The sequence below is a fragment of the Chiloscyllium plagiosum genome, chromosome 3, assembly GCF_004010195.1.
Source record: "Chiloscyllium plagiosum isolate BGI_BamShark_2017 chromosome 3, ASM401019v2, whole genome shotgun sequence".
Lineage (NCBI taxonomy): Eukaryota > Metazoa > Chordata > Chondrichthyes > Orectolobiformes > Hemiscylliidae > Chiloscyllium > Chiloscyllium plagiosum.
The window spans coordinates 17,972,596-17,995,056 of NC_057712.1; the positions used below are offsets into that span (position 1 = coordinate 17,972,596).

At 39.8% G+C, this 22,461-nt stretch overlaps 1 protein-coding gene across 1 annotated transcript in view; it reads right to left on the bottom strand.

Annotated features, from left to right (window-relative positions):
- Positions 1-22,461, bottom strand: part of taf1b (TATA box binding protein (Tbp)-associated factor, RNA polymerase I, B) — a 94,103-nt gene that overhangs the window by 44,180 nt on the left and 27,462 nt on the right. Inside the window, exon 5 of the mRNA XM_043678043.1 lies at positions 7,187-7,282. Coding sequence (XP_043533978.1) covers positions 7,187-7,282 — 96 coding nt within the window. The remainder of the gene's footprint in view (positions 1-7,186; positions 7,283-22,461) is intronic.

Here is a 22,461-nt window from a genome sequence, read left to right on the forward strand (position 1 = left end):
AATCACACAAAATATAATGGGTGAGGTTAGAAAAAAAAATTGACACAAGGGATTGTTTAGAATTCCTACAGTGTGGAAGAAGGCCATTCAACCCATCAAGTCAACACTGACCCTCTGAAGAGCATCCCACACCATCCCTATAACCCTGCATTTTCCACGGCCAATCCACCGAGCCTGCACATCTTTAGACTGTGAGGGGAAACCCATGTAGACACAGGGAGAACACGGAAACTCCACGCAGTCACCCGAGAGTGGGATTGAACTCGGGTGTTACGACATGGTTAATTTAAAACCAGCAACACAAAAAACATTTATCCTGTGCAGTAATCTGTAAACATCGAGTGGCCAAGAACTATTTAAAGTAAAAATTAACAACTTTATTTCATAAAGTATAACAGAATAATTAACTAACCATTATTTACAACTCCTTCCTCTAACCTACCTTCGACCTTCCCTTCTATAATACTAGTCCGATAAAAGTCCCAATTAAAATTTACAAAAACAACACTTCTTATCTCAAAACCAGGCAGCTGTAGATTCTTGTCTTCGGATCTTTCTGTGTCTTCCTTTCTCCTCGTTAGGAATTTCTGTGTTGCAGGTTACTGACTGAAAAGGGACTTTTAAGAGAGATATTGTTTCAAGCAGTCTGTTACATGCTAGGACCATAAGACCATATGACCATAAGACATAGGAGTGGAAGTAAGGCCATTCAGCCCATCGAGTCCATTCCACCATTCAATCATGGTTGATGGGGATTCCCTCCAACAACTTGCCCACCACTGACATCAGGCTCACTGGTCTATAGTTCTCTGGCTTGTCCTTACCACCCTTCTTAAACAATGGCACCATGTTAGCCAACCTCCAGTCTTCAGGTACCTCACCTGTGACTATCGATGATACAAATATCTCAGCAAGAGGCCCAGCAATCACTTCTCTAGCTTCCCACAGAGTTCTAGGGTACACCTGATCAGGTCCTGGGAATTTATCCACCTTTATGGATTTCAAGACATCCATTACTTCCTCCTCTGTAATATGGACATTTTGCAAGATGTCACCATCTATTTCCCTACAGTCTATGTCTTCCATATTCTTTTCCACAGTAAATACTGATGCAAAATACTCATTGAGTATCTCCCCCATTTTCTGCGGCTCCACACAAAGGTCGCCTTGCTGATCTTTGAGGGGTCCTATTCTCTCCCTAGTTATCCTTTTGTCCTTAATGTATTTGTAAAAACTCTTTGGATTCTCCTTAATTCTATTTGCCAAAGCTGTCCCCTTTTTCCCCCTCCTAATTTCCCTCTTAAGTATACCCCTACTGCCTTTATACTCTAAGGATTCACTCGATCTATCCTGTCTATACCTTACATATGCTTCCTTCTTTTTCTGAACCAGACCCTCAATTTCTTTAGTCACCCAGCATTCCATATATCTACCAGCCTTTCCTTTCACCCTAACAGGAATATACTTCCTCTGGGTTCTCGTTATCTAATTTCTGAAGGCTTCCCATTTTCCAACCGTCCCTTTACCTGCGAACATCTGCCCCCAATCAGCTTTCGAAAGTTCTTGCCTAATACCGTCAAAATTGGCCTTTCTCCAATTTAGAACTTCAACGTTTAGATCTGGTCTATCCTTTTCCATCACTATTTTAAATCTAATAGAATTATGGTCACTGGCCCCAAAATGCTTTCCCACTGACACCTCAGTCACCTGCCCTGCCTTATTTCCCAAGAGTAGGTCAAGTTTTGCACCTTCTCTAGCAGGTACATTCACATCCTGAAATCAGAAAATTGTCTTGTACATACTTAAGAAATTCCTCTATGGCAGTCCCAGTCTATGTTTAGAAAGTTAAAATCCCCCACCTTAACCACCATATTATTCTTACAGATAGCGGAGATCTCCTTATAAGTTTGTTTCTCAATTTCCCTCTGACTATTAGGGGGTCTATAATACAATCCCAATAAGGTTATCATCCCTTTCTTATTTCTCAGTTCCTCCCAAATAACTTCCCTCGATGTATTTCCGGGAATATCCTCCCTCAGCACAGCTGTAATATTATCCCTTATCAAAAATGCCACTCCCCCTCCTCTCTTACCTCCTTTTCTATCCTTCCTCTAGCATTTGTATCCTGGAACATTAAGCTGCCAGTCCTGTCCAGCCCTGAGCCAGGTTTCTGTAATTGCTATGATATCCCTGTCCCATGTTCCTAACCATTACCTGAGTTCATCTGCCTTCCCTATAAGGTCCCTTGCATTGAAATAAATGCAGTTTAATGTATTAGTCCGACCTTGTCCCTGCTTGCACTGACTGTTTTAATACCATCTTTCTTACAACAGGGCAACCAGAAGAGGCTTCACCAGCATTCTGTACAACATCAACATAATGTTCCAACTCCTACACTCAAAGGTCTGAGTATGAAGGCAAGAATACTCAACATCTTCTTAAATCACTCTATCTACATGGGACACAAACTTCAAAGAATTATGTACCTGTACCCTAGGTCTCTCTGTTCTACAACAGTAACCAAGTTACTACTTTTAATTGTAGAAGTCCTGCCTTTGTTTATTTTCCAAAATGTAATACTTCACATTTATCCAAATTAAAACGTCATCTGCCACTTTTCAGCCCATTGACCCAATTGATAAAAATCTCTTTGTAATCCTAGGTGACCTTCTACACTGTCAACTATACAACCAATTTTAGTGTCATCCGCAAACTCACTAAATAGGCCTCCTATACTGTCATTTAAATCATTTATATAAATGACAAACAAAAGTGAACCCAGCACTGATCCCTGTGGAACACTGCTGGTAACAGGCCTCGAATCCAAAAAACAACCATCCACCATCACTCTTTGTCTCCTGTCATTAAGCCAATTTTGTATCCAATTGGCAAGCTCAATCTGAATCCCATCTGATTTAACTTTACTAATTAGTCTACAAAGCGGAACCTTGTCAAAGGCTTCACTAAAGTCCAAGTGAACAATATCTACCGCTCTGTCCTCCTCAAATCTTCTTGGTTACTTCCTCAAAAAATTCATTCAAGTTTGTGAGACATGATTTCCCTTGCACAAAACTATGCTGACTATCCTTAATTATTCCCTGCCTCTCCAAATGCATATAAATCTTTTCTTTCAGAATCACTTCCAACAACTTACCCACCACCGAAGTCAGACTCACAGGTCTACAGATCCCAGGCTTCTCCTCACAATTCTTCTTAAACAACGGCACAACATTAGCCACTCTCCAGTCATCCGGCACACACAGTTATAGATAATATTTCTACAAGAGGCCCCTCAATCTCCTCCCTACCTTCCAGCAATGTTCTGGGATGCATTAGATCAGATCCCGTAGATTTATCCACCTTTATACTTTCTAAGACCTGCAGCAATTCCTCTTCTGTAATGTGAACTATTTTCAAAACATTTTATTAAAAACTTTGATTAAACTAAATATTTGAAAAATAGTGAGGAGGGAATAAAAGACCATCAAATCTCTGAAAAGCTCTTCATTTTGGGAGCTTACTTGATGTAATGAATAATCCTACCAATACAGACTTGGTTGTGAAATTTTATCCTACTTGCTTCATTTATTTCTGTTCCTGAATTTATCTTTCATGTCACAAAGATATTGAGCAGGATTTTCCAATCAGCAGCAAACCAGAAGCACTCACTCTGGCCTCTAAGAAAGCTGCAATCTTGATGGCACAAGCATCACCACTAAAGAAAATATTTAATGTAACGACTTGCAATATAAAATTTCTTTTTTCCAGAAGCAGTACCATACTGTCACTTGTGTTCAATGTCAATGACAGAACTGCTATTAATTGCATACAGATAATATAAGTGCATCATAAGTTTGTGTGTAGAATAAAATCAGGTTTAAAAGGCACACCCAGCATTCAGTTTCACAGACATCCTGGTGTCTAAAAGGTCATTAAAATAACCACAACAATAAAATGTATTGAAGTGGTGTAAATTTTTATGGAACACAAATTCTTAGGCATCATATGATGTTTTTTGTGTAAGAAGCATATTTCAGTTGGTCTGATTTTGGATCACTTTCATTAAATTTTGCGTACTCAGCAAATTCCTAAATTTATATAAAACCACTAATTATATACAATCACTGTTAATTACTACTGCATTCAATTGTTACTTTTTGGTAATGTTCTATAGCAAACAATGGATACAGTTAACAAAACAAAATTGCAATTTGACAACTGAAGAATGTGATGCTGCAGTGCAATGATTCATCAGTGCTCAAAAACATTTTTGGTTCATCTTGGTATTCCTTACTTTCATTTGTTTATGGGCGACAAAAGTCAATAAAGTGATAAAATTTCAAGTCTGCTAAGAGACCGCTCAGTTGCAAATGGTCAAGTGCAAAATCCTCACACGACAGAAAGGATGAAGAGACACTAAGTCTCAGAATATCCAAATTCATAAAGCTGCTGGCTCAAGAATAGCCATTGCAGGAGCAAATTCTAGGCATATTATATGCAGCATTGTCCATTAATTTACACAATATTGTGATGAGGAATCAAAGCCAAATGCTGATGCAGATTTCTTATGGAAATTGGGTTTAAAAGAATTGTTTCAGCCCAGCACACAAGTAAAATCAGACAGGAAGGATTGTAAGCCTGTAATGGAATCTGTCTATTCGGCAATGACAGGTGTAATTTTCCCTATCCAAAGTACCTCCAGGCGTTACAAACAGATGTTTTTATTTTAATATTGCGTGCAAAGGAAAGTTTGCCCACATCTGATATTTGTGGTGACTTGATAAATGCATAAAATTAAACTTATGGTGTTCAAGCTTCGTCAAAATCAGAGTACACGAAATTAATATCTTTGCAAAATATAAGTACAAACACACTAGAAGAATGCACTGTTTGAAAAACATTAAAAGACAACAAACACATTGCTCCAATTTTAAGGTAAATCTGGGAAACTTGGTTTTTAAATTTAAATGTTCCATTAATTCAATTTAATCAACTAACTATCCTAGCTCTGCTGGGGAAATTACAATATTCTTCAGTGAATCACATTATATTTAAAATTCTATGAACTTAAAAGAACAAGTACCTGGTTGGCATCATCAGTTTCTATAGTCACAGCTTGCTTTTTAAATGACTATATTATGTCCCTACACAGTCCATTGTAGGCACTTTGTTTCAGAAGGAAAAAAGTACAATTAGTGAAATCAACCTGCAAGGTTTCTGAATGGTAGGGATTTTAGTTGATTCATGTCCAAACATGCAAAGACACGCATGTAACCAAAACAAGAAATAGATACATATATTAGAGTGTACTGTGTTTCACCAGAAAATTTAGTCAGCTCCACTGGTATTCCTATGAACAGCCAAAAGCAGTAAACACAATAATCCTTTTCGGAGTTTCAACATCAAATGGCATACAACACAAAGGATTGTTTTAGTTCTTTATGAAAGGAAGGATCTAATTAATGCATTTTCTTACATTACAAGAAACCTTCAAAACTGTATGAAGAGGAGCAATAAAGGTAAACATCTCTTCAGAGAATGAGACAGTAGAGTCCAAGACTCATTGGGGTAAATGTCTGTGACAAGTACCAGGGATTTATCTTCCTTTTCATAACATTTTTGAAGGTTTTTTTTCTTGTTTTATTTCAGGTATAAGGAAATCTAAACATTAATATTTTTGCCATGTACTAAACTGGCCAAAATTGTGCTGGGATAACTTGTGTATAAAATATTATACATGACCATTTGATAATACAGAAGCTTTTTCAAGGCTATGAGAATTTTGAATTATTAAAATAAGAGGAGAAAGTGAGGTCTGCAGATGAAAATTGCTAAATATTTATGTAAATGAAACATAATTAGAAAAACCAGCAACAATTGCATTTGACAAACCTAACACACTTCTTTGTGTAAGTGACAGATATGGTGCATTGCAAAAATGTAATGCATCTATAGACAGCCTTTGGCAAAATATTATATAGAGATTAAAAGTAATGAAATTAAGAAAGAAATTAGAAGGGAAGATTCTTACTGTGTTTACAAATACGACTTTGTGTGGAGTTTGCACATTTTCCCAGTGTCTGCGTGGGTTTCCTCTGGGTGCTCCAGTTTCCTCCCACAATCCAATGATGTACAGGTTGGGTGAAATGGCCATGCTAAATCGCCCCATAGTGTTCAGAGATGTGTAGGTTAGGTGCATTAGTCAGGGGTAAAGGTACAGTAATGGGGAATGACTTTGGGTGGGATACTCTTCGGAGGATTGGTGTGGACTTGTTGGGCTGAAGGGCCTGTTTCCACACTGTAGGGATTCTAATTATAATTATAAAGGCAGTGTACCTTTTCACAGACAGACAGACAGACAGACAGACAGACATACAGACAGACAGACAATCAGGATAGGCATTCAAAATGTGCTTGAAACACAGTTTCCAAATAAATAAATAACCTTAAATAAGACTAATGGAAGAGTATTTTATGGCAAAAAAAAACAAAACACAAAAAAGTCAATATATAATGCTGAATTTATACAAAGTTTAGGAAGATGGTGTGCAGTTTTGGACTCTATAAGAAGAATGGTTGGACCAGACGGGGGACAGCACCAGCTCCCTATGATGCTTCCCGTTATGTAGAAATGCAAATTCAAAAAGTGTTTGAAAAATTCTCGTGGAACAGTTTCATTAGAAAATAATGGGGTGATTCAATATTGAAGTTTAAAATTAAGATGATGTAGACCATGTTACATTGAAAACTGTGTTTAATAAATGAGGGATCTGGAATAAGAATGTATAAAAATAACATTAAACACACGACATTTAGGACAGACAGTAGAACAAACATGATCACATAGAAGGTTGGGAGACTGTGAATGCACTATTAGAATTAGTGATTGAAGCTGAGGGCACATCAAGATTTAAACATAGATTAGATAAATGGCTGAGAGAAAGGAATTAAATAAAGGATTATGATAACAAATCTGTCATATGGGGACAAGACAAATGCTTGTGTGCAGGACATACTCAAACATGAATTCAAAAAGGGTCAAACAGACATTTCCAGGTTTATATTTCTAATTTTTATGTGCAAAAGTCACATTTCCAAATGAATTTTAGGTTAAGCTACTCAATGACAAACATATAGAACAACTTATCTTACTCAACTTGGGAGCTATTTCTTTAATCAGACCTACCAGCCTTTGTCTGCGAGGGGCATCAATTGGTTTGTTTGTGTAGGCCTGTTGGGATTTTTGCAGATAACGCCGCCAAATATTGCACAGAGTTTCATCCTGGGAAAAGAAAAGTACATAATCTCTTATGCAGCAATTCAGGGAGCGGCTCAGTGACAGCACACTGGCGTTCAATTGCACTGCACTGTGAAAGATAGAAGGAATGTTCCCATAACATTTAAGATCACAATCTCACGATATCAGGAGAGATTCACAGCAGAAAATCAGGAAGGAAGGAAGCCATGAAAATCAGGAGTTATTCACCCTGAACCATTCTCATAAATTTATAAGTGATATTTTACAATACAATGCAAAGTTGAAAATGCATTGACTCCTACTAAGATTTGTTTCCAAAGACACCAGTCATTCTTTGGTAGGTTTTCCTAATAGCCTTTCTTCATACAGAAATTTAGACAGCTAACTCGAAATCATCATATCTCATCCCATTTTGCACACAGATTTTGCATGAGCAATTGTTGGGATTCCAAACAAGAGTAGAAAAACACAAACACAAACAGAAATTGTTGGAGAACCTCAGCAGATCTGACAACATCTGTGGGGAGAAAACAATTTCAAGTCTGGTGACTCATCAGAATTGCAGCAGTAGCAGCTAGGAAAATGTGCTTTTTATACTGAAGATGGGAATGGGGTTAGGGAGGAGAAGGAGAGGTGAGCAGAAAGGTGGAAATGGATCCTCAGCACTCAAAGATCTTAGTTTTATCCCTTCACAACCTACCTCTGAACTTTGGACACAACATAACACTCTTCCTCCACTACCTTTGCCTCTGTGCTCATTTCTTGGGTCAAGAGTTCTCTCTCAGTTCCACAGACACATTCACCCACCTCCAACACTCTTCTTCCACCTGGACCCCTCCCTTTGGTCGTTTACCTGTACTTCATCTTTACCTGTTCATCAAGAACAATCAACATGACATGACATCAGTCATTTTAATGTCTGCGCCCACCATACCCATTCCAACCTACCTACTCTAAATTGACTGCACTCCATGCTCTCAACTTCAATCGTGACTTTGTCATCAAGCCTACTGACATTATTGCTGTTGTTGGCTGGCATACTGACCTCTAAATTGCTGAGGCTGAGCACCAGCTCTCAGATATCTCCTTTTCTCTCTCTCCCTGGACCACGACCCCACCATTGAGCATCAGGCCATTGTGTCTTTGACAGTCATTAACCTCATCTCATCTAAGGATCTCCATTCTTTAGCCTCTAGTCTCTCAATTCCATTCAGCCGGCTTCTACTTCCTCCACAAAAATCCCTAAATGGGACAACACATGTAAGCTCATTGTTTCTGCCTGTTTGAGCTCCATGGAACATACATCTTCCAACCACAACTGGATTTCTTTCTCCCGTGTACACTTCTGCCCCACTTACATCTGTGGTTCTGCTGAAAATCTACAGCAGTTTCAGAATTTCAAGTTCACAGCGTACTCTCTTCATTATGGATTGAGCAATCCATTTACACATCTACCCCCATCAGAATGGTCTTAGGGCTCTCTGCTTCTCCCTGGAACAAAGGTCTGAACTATCCACATCCATCAACCGTCTTCTGCCTGGTCAAGCTCATCCTCACTTTGAGCAGCTCCTCCTTCAAATCCACTCACTTTCAATAGACAATAGGTGCAGGAGTATTTTGCCCTTGAGCTAGCACCACCATTCATTATGATCATGGCTGATCATCCTCAATCAGTATCCTGTTCCTGACTTATCCCCATAACCCTTGATTCCACTATCCTTAAGAGCTCTATCCAACTCTTTCTTGAAAGTATCCAGAGACTTGGCCTCCACAGCCTTCTGGGGCAGAGCATTCCATACACCCACTATTCTCTGGGTGAAGAAGTTTCTCCTCAACTCTGTTCTAAGTGGCCTACCCCTTATTTTTAAACTGGGTCCTCTGGTTCGGGACTCACCCATCAGCGGAAACATGCTTCCTGCCTCCAGAGTGTCCAATCCTTTAATAATCTTATACGTCTCAATCAGATCCCCTCTCAGCTTTCTAAACTCAAGGGTATACAAGCCCATCGCTCCAATCTGTCAGCGTCAGATCAAAGGTGTGGTCACAGCATGGGTGGCAGTTATGGTTGCTTCTTTGTGGGGTACAAGGAACATTTCTTCTTTCAGTTTTACTTGAACCCTTCCTCACAAATCAGGTACATCGATGACATCATCAGTGCTGCTTCCCTCTCTTGTTTGGAATGCAAAGTTGATCAATTCTGCTTTTAATTTCTACCCTGCCCTCACATTTGTCTTGTCAATCTTGAATTACTCCCTTCCCTTCCTCAACATGTTTCCATTTCTGGGTATAGGCTGGCCAACAGTATCCACTACAACCCGACTCCCACAGTTATCTGGTCTATACATCATCACACTTTGTTTCTTGTAAAGACTTCATTTCGTTCTCCCAGTTTCTTCATCTCCGTAGCATCTGTTCTGATTATGCTACTTTCTGCAGGGTCCTCAGAAATGTCCACCTTTTCCTCAACCGAGGATTCCCAGCACTATGATTGACAGAGCACTCAGCCATGTCCAACCCATTCCTGCACTCCTGCCCTCATCCCTTCTCTTCCCTTCCACAACAGCAATAGGGACTCTCCTGTCCTCACTTTCTATCCTACGAGCATCCACATCCAAAGGATCATAAGCTGCCATTGCCACCAAGATGCCATGATCTGACACATTCTCTTCCCTTCACTCCCCATGTTGGCATTCTGCAGAGATCATTCCCTGTGGGGGACACTGGTCCATTCTTCCTCCATTCCCAATACTTACCAAACAATTGTAGAAGGTGTACCACATGTCTTTTACCTACTTCCTCCTCACTATACAAGACCCCAAGTTTTATCTTTCAGGTAATTCACTATATTCGCTGTTCACAACGTGGTCTCCTCTACATTGAGGAGACGAAATGCAGACTGGGTGGCCACTTTGCGGAACACCTTCATTCTTTCAATAAAAATGACCAAGCTTCCAGTTTCCCGCCACATCCAATACTGTGTTTGCTGGCCAATGTTTCGGTCACAGGTTTGCTATTGTTCCAGCAAGGTTTACAGCAAGCTTGATTAACAAATCACATTTTCCACTTGGGGAACCTGCAGCCTCTAGGACTTAGCAAGTTTAATAACTTTAGAGCCCGATTCCATCATTCCATGTTTTCTTATCTGTCCCCACACCTGGTCCTGCCATGACATGGATGCTTTCAGCACAGCTTATCTATTCTCTCCGACTCTTAGAAGTTATCACTTATTCAGTTTCTCTTCAACAAATCCCTGTCTGCTTACTCCTTTTGTATGTGTCTCCCTAGACTCCGACTCTACCTATAAGCCCACTCTCCTCCCTCCTGATGGCAGCTAGAAGAATCATCAGTTGACTCAAAACATTATTTTCTTCCCACAGATGCTGCCAGTGAGTCACTTCAGCAATTTATGTTTCAGATTCCCAGTTTCTGCAGTTCCTAGTTTTATTTTAGTGGAAACACTGACATTATTTTCTTGCGTATCTCAAAGATTGAAAACTACTGTTGCATGTTTGCAGTGAAATAGCTTAGGACAAACAGAACTAAATACAAGATGGTCAGTTGACTTCTCCTATCTACTGAGATTACAGAGAACAGATACCTCCAGGAACAGCTGGAACAAGGCAAAAAGAAAGAAATTTGATGTCTACATTGCCCATTTTAATTTAATGAATTTAATTAATCAACCATGTTGATTACAAGTACTGCCATGGACATTTAGATAGTCAAAGACAACTCCAGAACACTCAAATAGTTCAAAAGCTTAGTGTAGCTGAAGTACAGACCACAAACTATGCACTGCCCCTCTCCAAACAATGGTGTTCAAGTGAGTGACTAATTTATTGCGTTGGGAATCTTATGGTGCTGTGATAGCGTACACTACTGTGGGCCAGGAAGTCCAGGCTCACTTCTCACCTCACCATACAATAGCCATAGAGATGCGCCATAACATATCCAAACAGCTTGATTAACATTTTACATTAGCCCAAGAGAAGATCAAAACACATTCAAAATTAATCTATGCTTCAAATCAAGTATATCCAGCATTTTCTATAGTGGGAAAGAAACAATAGAACAAACTTTTATAAAAATACAGTAGCATGGTATTTTCCTGATTTGTAAACAGTATCATTTCTCAAGTCCTGCAAATACATTGAGCACTTCATTTTCATTACATCTTGTTAAAAGTCAATTGTAACACCGAAATCTGACAGATTTCTGAACTTTGTTTTGTGTGGATCAGAAAACCATTAATAATAGCACTTAAGAAATCAGACATGTCTCATGTTTTCATGCAAAGTGGAACTCCTATTTGCAATTAACTCACTATGATAATTCCAAACATTTTCAACAAAGGATTTAACCTGTTCTTTAAGGAGTACTGCTTTTATAAGTATTAGTTGTAACATTAATATTGATACCAAACTGTTTATTTGCATAATAGCACATTTGGTGTGGACAGATTAGTGGTATAATTGTCATGTAAAATTTTGGCAATAACAAACACAAAGAATCAGAAATCTATCAAATGTAAAATTATGCACAATTATTTTTAGTCAATATAAAATAAAATGTAACAAAAATGCTTGTTCAAGTCAAAGAGTGCCCTCTGCTGGATATAAGTATTTTAAAAGGACGCAATGTACTTTTAAGTTATTTGTTCTCCAGTCAAAAGCTTGGCACAAGGCAACATATTTTACTTATTAAAAATCTCCTCCACTTGAAAACACTTTTTATTGTTTTTAATAAGTGTAACACAACATATTTTGGATATCACAAAATAAGACACTTGAAAATGTCTCAGCATTCTCCCAAGAGAGCACTAAATTATTCCTGTATCACAGCTACCAGAGCTGCAAGTCATCTTTCAATCAATCATTCCCAAGAGATTAAATTTGCTAACATTTATCACACTATCCTAATTTATAAATAAATGTTGGCCTCGCTAACAATGCTCACATTCCATGAGAGAACTTAAATTTAAAAAATCAATGTTTTTATTTTTCAGGAAATACATGGTCATCCAGCAATGGAAAACAGGTTGGTTGAAGCAAACTTCTAGTGCCCCTTTGAGGGAATCACAAAATAAAAGAACTAACATTAATCTCTTTCAACAATATTTAACCTCCTTCCCAGAATGCTAATAATGTCTTTATAATAGAATATGTCAAATATTATGCTTACTTAGAATTCCTTAGTGAACCAATGAAATCTTTGGTGGGAAAACAGTAACATAAATTCTACAGATGTGGCTTTCCTAATGTTGGTATCTCCCGCAATTTTATCTTTTCTAATCAACCTCTTCAGAGGTGTTATTATACATGTCTGGAATAGGTAGGACTTGAACCCAGGCCTCCTGGCTCAGAGGTAGGGTCACTATCACTATGCCACAAGATCACTCTACAACAATTGGTTTCCCATGATCATTGGTTTAGCCTTACATGGCTGTTGAAATTGCAAACCTGACAACAATGCTCATATGATGGTTTAGAAGGTTGTAGGACAATTCAACAAAACTTATGACTAACTGGTGGAATAAGCAGAAGCATGGTCAATGCAAGTAAATGTAGAAAAATGAGACGCAACATTTTAGAAAGAAGGCAAAATAATTGCTAAACTGCTTTATGTTAAAGGGAGCCAGGAGCAGAGACAGCAGTGGGAGTTTGTATGGACAGTTTTGAAAATGACAGGACAGGTTCATGAAATAATTACTAAAGCAAATGGAATCCAGTGGAGTACAAAAACAAGGAAATTATTCTGAACCAATATAAAACAGTAGTTCAACATGCAATAAAGTACTGCATGCAATTTTGGATATTGCACTTTAGGAAGACTTTGAAGAGGTGAAAGAAGAGCACTAGTAGAATTGTTCCAACAATGAAGGATGATGATTATTTGACTTAAAGATGAGGTTGTTTTCCTTCACACAGAGTGACAGAGGAGATTTCGGAGAGCCATTTGAAATCATGGAGTCATAGAGATGTTCAGCACGGGAAAAAACCCTTCGGTCCAACTTGTCCACCGACCGAACATCCCAACACAATCTAGTCCCACCCGACAGCACCCGGCCAATGTCCACCCAAACCATTCTTATTCATATATCCATCCAGATGCCTTTTAAATGTTACAATTGTACTTACCTTCACGCCCTCTGGCAGCCCATTCCACAAACACACACACTGCGTGAATAAGTTGCCCCATAGGTCTCTTTGATATCTTTCCCTTCTCACCCTAAACCTATGCCCTCTAGTTCTGGACTTCCCAACCCCAGGGAAAAGACCTTGTCTATTTATCCAATCCATGCCCCTCATGATTTTACAAACCTCTATAAAGGTCACCCCTCAGCCTTCGATGCTCCAGGGAAAACACCCCTAGCCTATTCAACCTCTCCCTATAGCTCAAATCCCACAACCCGAGCAACATCCTTGTAAATCTTTTCTGAACCCTATCAAGTTTCACAACATCCTTCCAGTAGGAAGCCAGAGACCAGAATTGCATGCAATATTCCAACAGTGGCCTAACTAACGTCCTTTACAGCTGCAACATGACTTCCCAAATCCTGTACTCAATACCCTGACCAATAAAGGAAAGCATACCAAACACCTTCTTCACTATCCTATCTACCTGCGACTCCACTTTCAAGGAGCTATGAACCTGCACTCCAAGGTCTCTTTGTTCAGCAACACTCCCTAGGACCTTACCATTAAGTGTATAAGTCCTGCTAAGGTTTGCTTTCCCAAAATGCAGCACCTTGCATTTATCTAAAATAAATTCAGTGTGTAACTCCTCAGCCCATTGGCTCATCTGATCAGAGGTTGCCTTTTTTGCTATCCATTACACCTCCAATTTTGGTGTCATCTGCAAACTTACTAACTATGAAGCTCACATCCAAATCATTTATAATAAATGACGAAAAGTAGTGGACCCAGTACCGATCCTTGTGGCACTCCACTGGTCACAGGCCTCCAATCTGAAAAACAACCCTCCACCACCCTCTGTCTTTTACCTTTGAGACAGTTCTGCATCCAAATGGCTAGCTCTCCCTCTATTCCATGAGATCTAACTTTGTTAACCCATCTCCCATGGAGAATCTTGTTGAATACCTTACTGAAGTCCATATAGATCACATGTACCACTCTGCCCTCAATCCTCTTTGTTACTTCTTCAAAAAACACAATCAAGTTTGTGTGCGTGGGAAATCATGTCTCAAAGCCATGTTGACTATCCCTAATCAGTCCTTGCCTTTCCAAATACATGTACATCCTGTCCCTCAGGATTCCCTCCAACACATTGCCCACCACCGACATCAGGCTCACTGGTCTATAGTTCTCCAGCTAATCCTTACCACCCTTCTTTAACAGTAGCACCACGTTAGCAAACCTCCAGTTTTCCGGCACCTCACCTGTTACTATTGATGATACAAATATCTCAGCAAGAGGCCCAGCAATCACTTCCCTATCTTCCCACAGAGTTCTAGGGTACACCATTATCAAGTCCTGGGGATTTATCCACCTTTATGCGTTTCAAGACATCCAGCATCTCCTCCTCTGTAACATGAACATTTTTCAAGATGTCACCATCTATTTCCCTACATTCTTTATCTTCCATGTCCTTTTCCACAGTAAACGCTGATGCAAAATAACTTGTTTAGTATATCCCCTATCTCCTGCGGCTCCACAAAAAAGGCCACCTTGCTGACCTTTGAGGGGCCCTATTGTCTCCCCTGTTACATTAAGGACAAAAGGGTATGTACAAAAACTCTTGGGGTTCTCCATAACCCTATTTTCCAAAACTATCTCATGTCCCCTTTTTGCCCTCCTGATTTCCCTCTTAAGTAGACTCCTCCTGCCTTTATATACTAAGGGTTCACTCGATATCTCCTGTCTATGCCTGATATATGCTTCCTTCTTTTTCTAAACCAAGCCCTCAACTTACTTAGTCATCCAGCATTCCATATACCTACCAGCCTTTCCTTTCACCCTAACAGGAATATACTGTCGCTGCACTCTCGTTATCTCATTTCTGAATGCTTCCCATTTTCCAGCCGTCCCTTTACCTGCCAACATCTGCCCCCAATCAGCTTTTGAAAGTTCTTGCCTAGTACCACCAAAGTTGACCCTACTCCAATGTAGAACTTCAACTTTTAGATCTGGTCTATCTTTTTCCATCACTATATTAAAACTGATAGAATTATGGTCACTGGCCCTAAAGTGCTCCCCAACTGACACCTCAGTCAACTGCCCTGCCTGTTTCCCAAGAGGAGGTCAAGTTTTGCACCTTATGAAGGATTTAGATTGAATTATTAAAGAGAATCTGCTTCCAAGGGTTGAAGGATAGATCAAAGAGAACAGATTTAAAGTGAATGGCAAAAAAAACAAACAGCACGGAGAGAAACGTATATGTAAAGTATGCAGTTAGAACTTCAAATGCACACCTTTATACTGTGGTACATACAGATTCAACATCAGTCTCTAGGCAATATTTGAAGGAAGAAATAAATGCAAAGATACTGGAGAAGGGATCTTCTCTGAATGACTCTTCAAAAAGAGTTGGCACATTACTTTCTTAAAGAATTGCATAGAAGTACAAAGATAATTTGAATGGAGAAGAAATAATAAACAAGAATGAGAAAAATAAAGGTTAAAACACGTCTTTTTTAAAAAAAAAAAGATAATACAAAGTTCAACTGTAACATTCAGTTTATTTTACAATATCCCAAACTGATTCAATTCAGATAATTGAAAATTGAGAAGTGCAATTTAGATATTTAATAGCATTGTTCATTTTAAACATGATGATATGGTTGGAATCTACAATATTAGATGCAGTGATCCCTCATTCATGTACTCTTATATTTAACAAGTATCAATATAACTGAACTGAAGCAATAAAATGTGCATAAACAGGAAATTATGTACATAAAAATAGAAGCCAATACACAGAAATTTAATAAATTTTCCTGACCTTAGAATTGCCTTTCTGCATCATAAATGAAAACTTAACAATTATAGGATCCCACAGTAAACAAAGGTTTTGAAATAATCATTTGTAGATAAGAAGTTAGTTAACATCCCTTTTTTTAAAAGCACTATGTGAGATAATATTATTGGTGGATGGTGGTATGGTGGTGGTGGGGAGAGGACGATTGATAAGGGTGCATCTGTGATCATTTTAAATCTGTGATTACTTTATCTCTAAATGGATAGATCTTCACAGACTTACTGGCCATCCAATAATTTTTGTGAACTAGTTTCCAGTTACAAAATGAATTGTGCAAACTGGTCGCCACGATAAAAAGATACGGGCAAAATTTGAGCTTGTAATGAAATGCCAAATAACTGGTACAGGGAGAACATGAATCCGAAAAAAAGGCACAGAAAATGGGAATGGCAAGAAAGGAAAGACAAGAATACAACAGGAAAATTAGAGGTGAAGTTGGCAAACTTTTTGTGTTATTGTAATCCATTTTTTTGTTAATTATTAAATTTGTTAAATATAATGCTCAACTGGCTTCATGAAGTATAAACTGAAAATAACCTTCCCCCTCCCCTTGTTTATCACAAGTTGCCAATTATTCAGAAAGGTTAAACCAACAGTGCTGAAGATATCAGTGAAAACACTGAAGGTTTAAACATTGTTTAGCCAGGCCCTCAAGATCTCAATTATCATGTACTGTTGAAGATGAACAATCTTGATTATCGTACCTCTAATGTTAATAAATTATAGTTTAATGCATATCTTTCAGACTTCGTTCCTCAATGAGGTCACCAGGTCTCTCACCAATAAACATAAAAGATATAACATTTTTAAAACCTGCCTCAAGGCATTTCAACACGTAGTCCCATTCACACTACAAACTTCTGAATTATGAACTTATGAAGTATAAAATGCAAAAACAGACACTTCTCAGCAACATAAAATGGAGTAAGAAGTCAGCTGACAATTTTTTCTTGCCACACAGAACTGTAACAGTACTCAACTAACTTTCATGTTGAGACAAGTCTTAGCAAAGTTGTTAAAATGCAAATAACCTCTGTGTGATAACGGCTGCGCTTCTACAACTAATTTAAAAAAAACTGGGTTATAACATTACTGTTGCAACATCTGCAACTCCAAACTTGAAATGCAAACATAATACATAGTTTTAATTGACATGGATGAGTGAAATGAGGACCCAATTGTCCAACAATTGCATAACCATCAGGATAATGGGAAGAGATGTTCTGGATGCGTGACAGAAACATGGGGCCAAATTTTGCCAGGTGGAGTTGAAAAAAGTGTTTTGTCAAGCGATTCATAACACCCAGTCTGCCGCAGTTTATATATTCTTTCACTCTTCACCTCATGAATTATGCACTGGGCTCTTGGATGCCTTTCTTGTACAATCATGTGGCTGAGAGGTAGAAGTACTCAACACTACTTCTACTGCTCATACTCTTCATTGTTCACACACCAGCTGATTCAGGTTTCTCAGTGACCAGGTAGATAGAAATTTATTTTACTTTGCATCTTACTCTGATCCATTGTTCATGAATAATTAGAAATAGTTGAGTAGATCAGATTTTGAAAATGTGTCTGCGCTCGCAGTCAAAGACAGTGTACATTTGGCAGTGAAGTTGAAACATTAATGCTTTTGATTCTTTAGCTTGTTGTATGCACTACATTACAAACCTCTCCAGTAAGGCTGCAAACATTGTAAATGCTCAGAAGTGTCATATTTACTTGCAATCAATTCAGTTGAAAAACAGTGTTATGCCATGGAATTGTTTCTCCCATTGAAGTGTGCCTTAATATTGGAAAGGTGGGGAACCACAGTTTGTGTACAATAGTGCATCTGCTTCCATCATACTCAATTCATCCAAAAAAAACCTGGAAATCAGAAACAAAACCAGAAATTGCTGGAGAAAGTGTGTATGTGTGCATGTAAACAACAGATGGAGATGGAGCCCAAAGAGAGAGAGAATATCATCAGGTGGACAGCTAAAGGAATAGGTCAGCCTCTGAGAATCAACAGCTGCTAATGGGGACTACACATAGATGACAGTGGTTTGGTTGTGATAACAGCCCACGTGGCGACAAGGCCTGATGTGTGGGAGTTGGGGGAAAGACATGGAAGATGGTGCTCAGGCTCGAAAGTTATTGTAATTGATAATCAAGCCTTGGAGGCTGCAGGGTCCCATAGCGGAAAATGAGGTGTTGATCTTCCTGCCTGTGCTGAGCTTCATGGAAGCACTGAAGCTGTACCTTTACTGACACAGCACTCCCCAGTATGACAAGCTGCTTCTACATCAGTATTAAAAAGCAATGCAAGACATAGAAACTGGCAAGATCGCCATGCACTAAAGAAAACCAGAAACGATGACAGCATCCAAGTAGGCAGTGAGTGACAGGAAATCAGGCTAGACAAGCAGGATGCGGGAAGAACACAAGCCAGGTATCAGGTGTCATAGAGATGTACAGCATGGAAACAGACCCTTCGGTCCAACCCGTCCATGCCGACCAGATATCCCAACCCTTCCTAGTCCCATCTGCCAGCACCCGGCCCATATCCCTCCAAACCCTTCCGATTCATATACCCATCCAAATGCCTTTTAAATGTTGCAACTGTACCAGCCTCCACCATTTCCTCTGGCAGCTCATTCCATATACTGTGTGAAAAGGTTGCCCCGTAGGTCTCTTTTATATCTTTCCCCTGTCACCATAAACCTATGCCCTCTAGTTCTGGACATCCCCACCCCAGGGAAAAGATTTTGCCTATTTACCCTATCCATGCCCTTCATAATTTTATAAACCTCTACAAGGTCACCCCTCAGCCTCTGATGCTCCAGGGAAAAAGCCCCAGCTTGTTCAGCCTCTTCCTATAGCTCAAATCCTCCAACCCTGGCAACATCCTTATCTTTTCTGAACCCTTTCAAGTTTCACAATATCTTTCCGATAGGAAGGAGACCAGAACTGCACGCAATATTCCAACAGTGGCCTAACCAATGTCCTGTACAGCTGCAAAATGACCTCCTAACTCCTGTACTCAATACACTGACCAATAAAGGGGAGCATACCAAATGCATTCTTCACTATCCTATCTACCTGCGACTCCACTTTCAAGGAGCTATGAACCTGCACTCCAAGGTCTCTTTGTTCAGCAACACTCCTGAAGACCTTACCATTAAGTGTATAAGTCCTGCTAAGATTTGCTTTCCCAAAATGCAGCACCTCGCATTTAGCTGAATTAAACTCCATCTGCCACTTCTCAGCCCATTGGTCCATCTGGTCAAGATCCTGTTGTAATCTGAGGTAACCCTCTTTGCTGTCCACTACGCCTCCAATTTTGGTGTCACCTGCAAACTTACTAACTGTACATCTGAAGCTCACATCCAAATCATTTATGTAAATGAAAAAAAGTAGAAGACCCAGCACCGATCCTTGTGGCACTCCACTGGTCACAGGCCTCCAGTCTGAAAAACAACCCTCCACCACCACCCTCTGTCTTCTACCTTTGAGCCAGTTCTGTATCCAAATGGCTAGTTCTCCCTGTATTCCGAGAGAGCTAACCTTGCTAATCAGTCTCCCATGGGGAACCTTGGCGAATGCCTTACTGAAGTCCATATAGATCACATCTACTGCTCTGCCTTCATCAATCCTCTTAGTTACTTCCTCAAAAAACTCAATCAAGTTTGAGAGACATGATTTCCCATGCACAAAGCCATCTTGACTACCCCTAATCAGTCCTTGCCCATCCAAATACATGTACATCCTGTCCCTCAGTATTCCATCGAAAAACTTGCCCACCACCGACATCAGGCTCACCGATCTATAGTTCCCTGGCTTGTCCTTACCATCCTTCTTAAACAGTGGCACCACATTAGCCAACCTCCAGGCTTCCGGCACCTCACCTGCGACTATCGATGATACACATATTTCAGCAAGAGGCCCAGCAATCACTTCCCTAGCTTCCCACAAAGTTCTAGGGTACACCTGATAGGGTCCTGGGGATTTATCACCTTTACACGTTTCAAGACATCAAGCACTTCCTCCTCTGTAATGTGGACATTTTACAAGGTGTCACCATCTATTTCCCTATAGTCTATATCTTACATATCATTTTCCACAGTAAATACGGATACAAAATATTCATTTAGTATCTCCCCCATTTTCTACGGCTCCACACAAAGGCCACCTTGCTGATCTTTGAGGGGCCATATTCTCTCCCTAGTTACCCTTTTGTCCTTAATGTATTTGTAAAAACTCTTTGGATTCTCCTTAATCCTATTTGCCAAAGCTATCTCATGTCCTCTTTTTGCCCTCCTGATTTCCCTCTTAAGTATACTCCTACTGCCTTTATACTCTTCTAAGGATTCACTCAATCTATCCTGTCTATACCTTACATATGCTTCCTTCTTTTTCTTAACCAAACCCTCAATTTCTTTAATCATCCGGCATTCCCTATACCTACCAGCCTTTCCTTTCACCCTACAGGAATATACTTTCTCTGGATTCTCGTTATCTCACTTCTGAAGGCTTCCCATTTTCCAGCCATCCCTTCACCTGCGAACATTGGCCCCCAATCAACTTTCGAAAGTTCTTGCCTAATACCGTCAAAATTGACCTTTCTCCAATTTAGAACTTCAACTTTTAGATCTGGTCTATCCTTTTACACCACTATTTTAAATCTAATAGAATTATGTTCACTGGCCCCAAAGTGCTCCCCCACTGACACCTCAGTCACCTGCCCTGCTTTATTTCCCAAGAGTAGGTCAAGTTTTGCACCTTCTCTAGTAGGAGGTAAAGAAAAATCAACACTTCAGGTTTAACCCTTTTTCAGGACTGAGCCAGCGGATGCATCGTATTTAGATGCATTGATTGTTCATGCATCCCTGTAGGCAAAGCAACCCGGCAGAAGCATGGAAGTCCTAGATCCCTGAACTGCAAAGTAAAGGCCCGAAAGGCCAAAATGGTGAGAGAGCTGGATCTACAGAAGTCATAAAAGATACGGTCAGGTTGTTGGTTTGCTCATGCTGATTTTTGGGATTAAGGTCAGAGTAGGAAGCCGTCCGTGGAGCATGCAGGGACAGTGTGCTGAAGACAAAGTTGGATGAAAGCCAGGTCAAGCAATTGGTGAGCTGCAACCATCAGGTACCAGCCTGGGATGGGTGTCACCCAGTTTCTCAGAAAAGAGAACTGGAAGTCACATAGTAATAAAGCAAAAGTAGAAATTGCGGCAAAAGCTCAGTAGGTCTGGCAGCACCTAAAGAGAGAAATCAGAGTTAACATTTCAGGTTGAGTAACCCTTCCTCAGAATAGTTCTGAGGAAGGGTCACTGGATCTGAAATGTTAACTCTGATTTCTTTCCACAGATGCTGCCAGATCTGCTGAGCTTTTCCAGCAATTTCCACTTGTGTCTCTGATTTACAGCATCCACAGTTCTTTTGCTTTTTATTTAATAATAAAGCAAGATGAGCTATTACTGAGATATAAACACGTGGAAATAAAGGTGCTCAAAAGTGAGACTCTGAAGTTGTTATTTAAATGTTAAAGGGAAACTGGTCATTTTTTTTCCCTCACATTTTCCCAATTTTTCTATGATTGCTCACACCACTCCAGTGAAGGGAAAATTCTCCTGCCACATTTTCTGATAAGACTTTTCCCCCCCAAGAGAGATTCTGGTTAGACAGACAGAAATATCTGTCCCAATGGAGGGAAAAGACCTTGTCTAAGGAAATCAGGTCTTAAGTCAATAGACAATAGGTGCAGGAGTAGGCCATTCAGCCCTTCGAGCCTGCATCGTCATTCAATATGATCATGGCTGATCATTCCTAATCAGTATTCTCTTCCTGCCTTATCTCCATAACCCTTGATTCCACTATGTTTGAGAGCTCTATCCAACTCTTTCTTAAATGATTCCAGAGACTGGGCCTCCACTGCCCTCTGGGGCAGAGCATTCCACACAGCCACCACTCTCTGGGTGAAGAAGTTTCTCCTCATCTCTGTCCTAAATGGTCTACCCGTATTTTTAAGCTGTGTCCTCTGGTTCGGCACTCACCCATCAGCGGAAACATGTTTCCTGCCTCCAGAGTGTCCAATCCTTTAATAATCAGATCCCTTCTCAGCCTTCTAAACTCAAGGGTATACAAGCCAAGTCGCTCCAGTCTTTCAGCGTAAGGTAGTCCCGCCATTCCAGGAATTGACCTCATGAACCTACGCTGCACTCC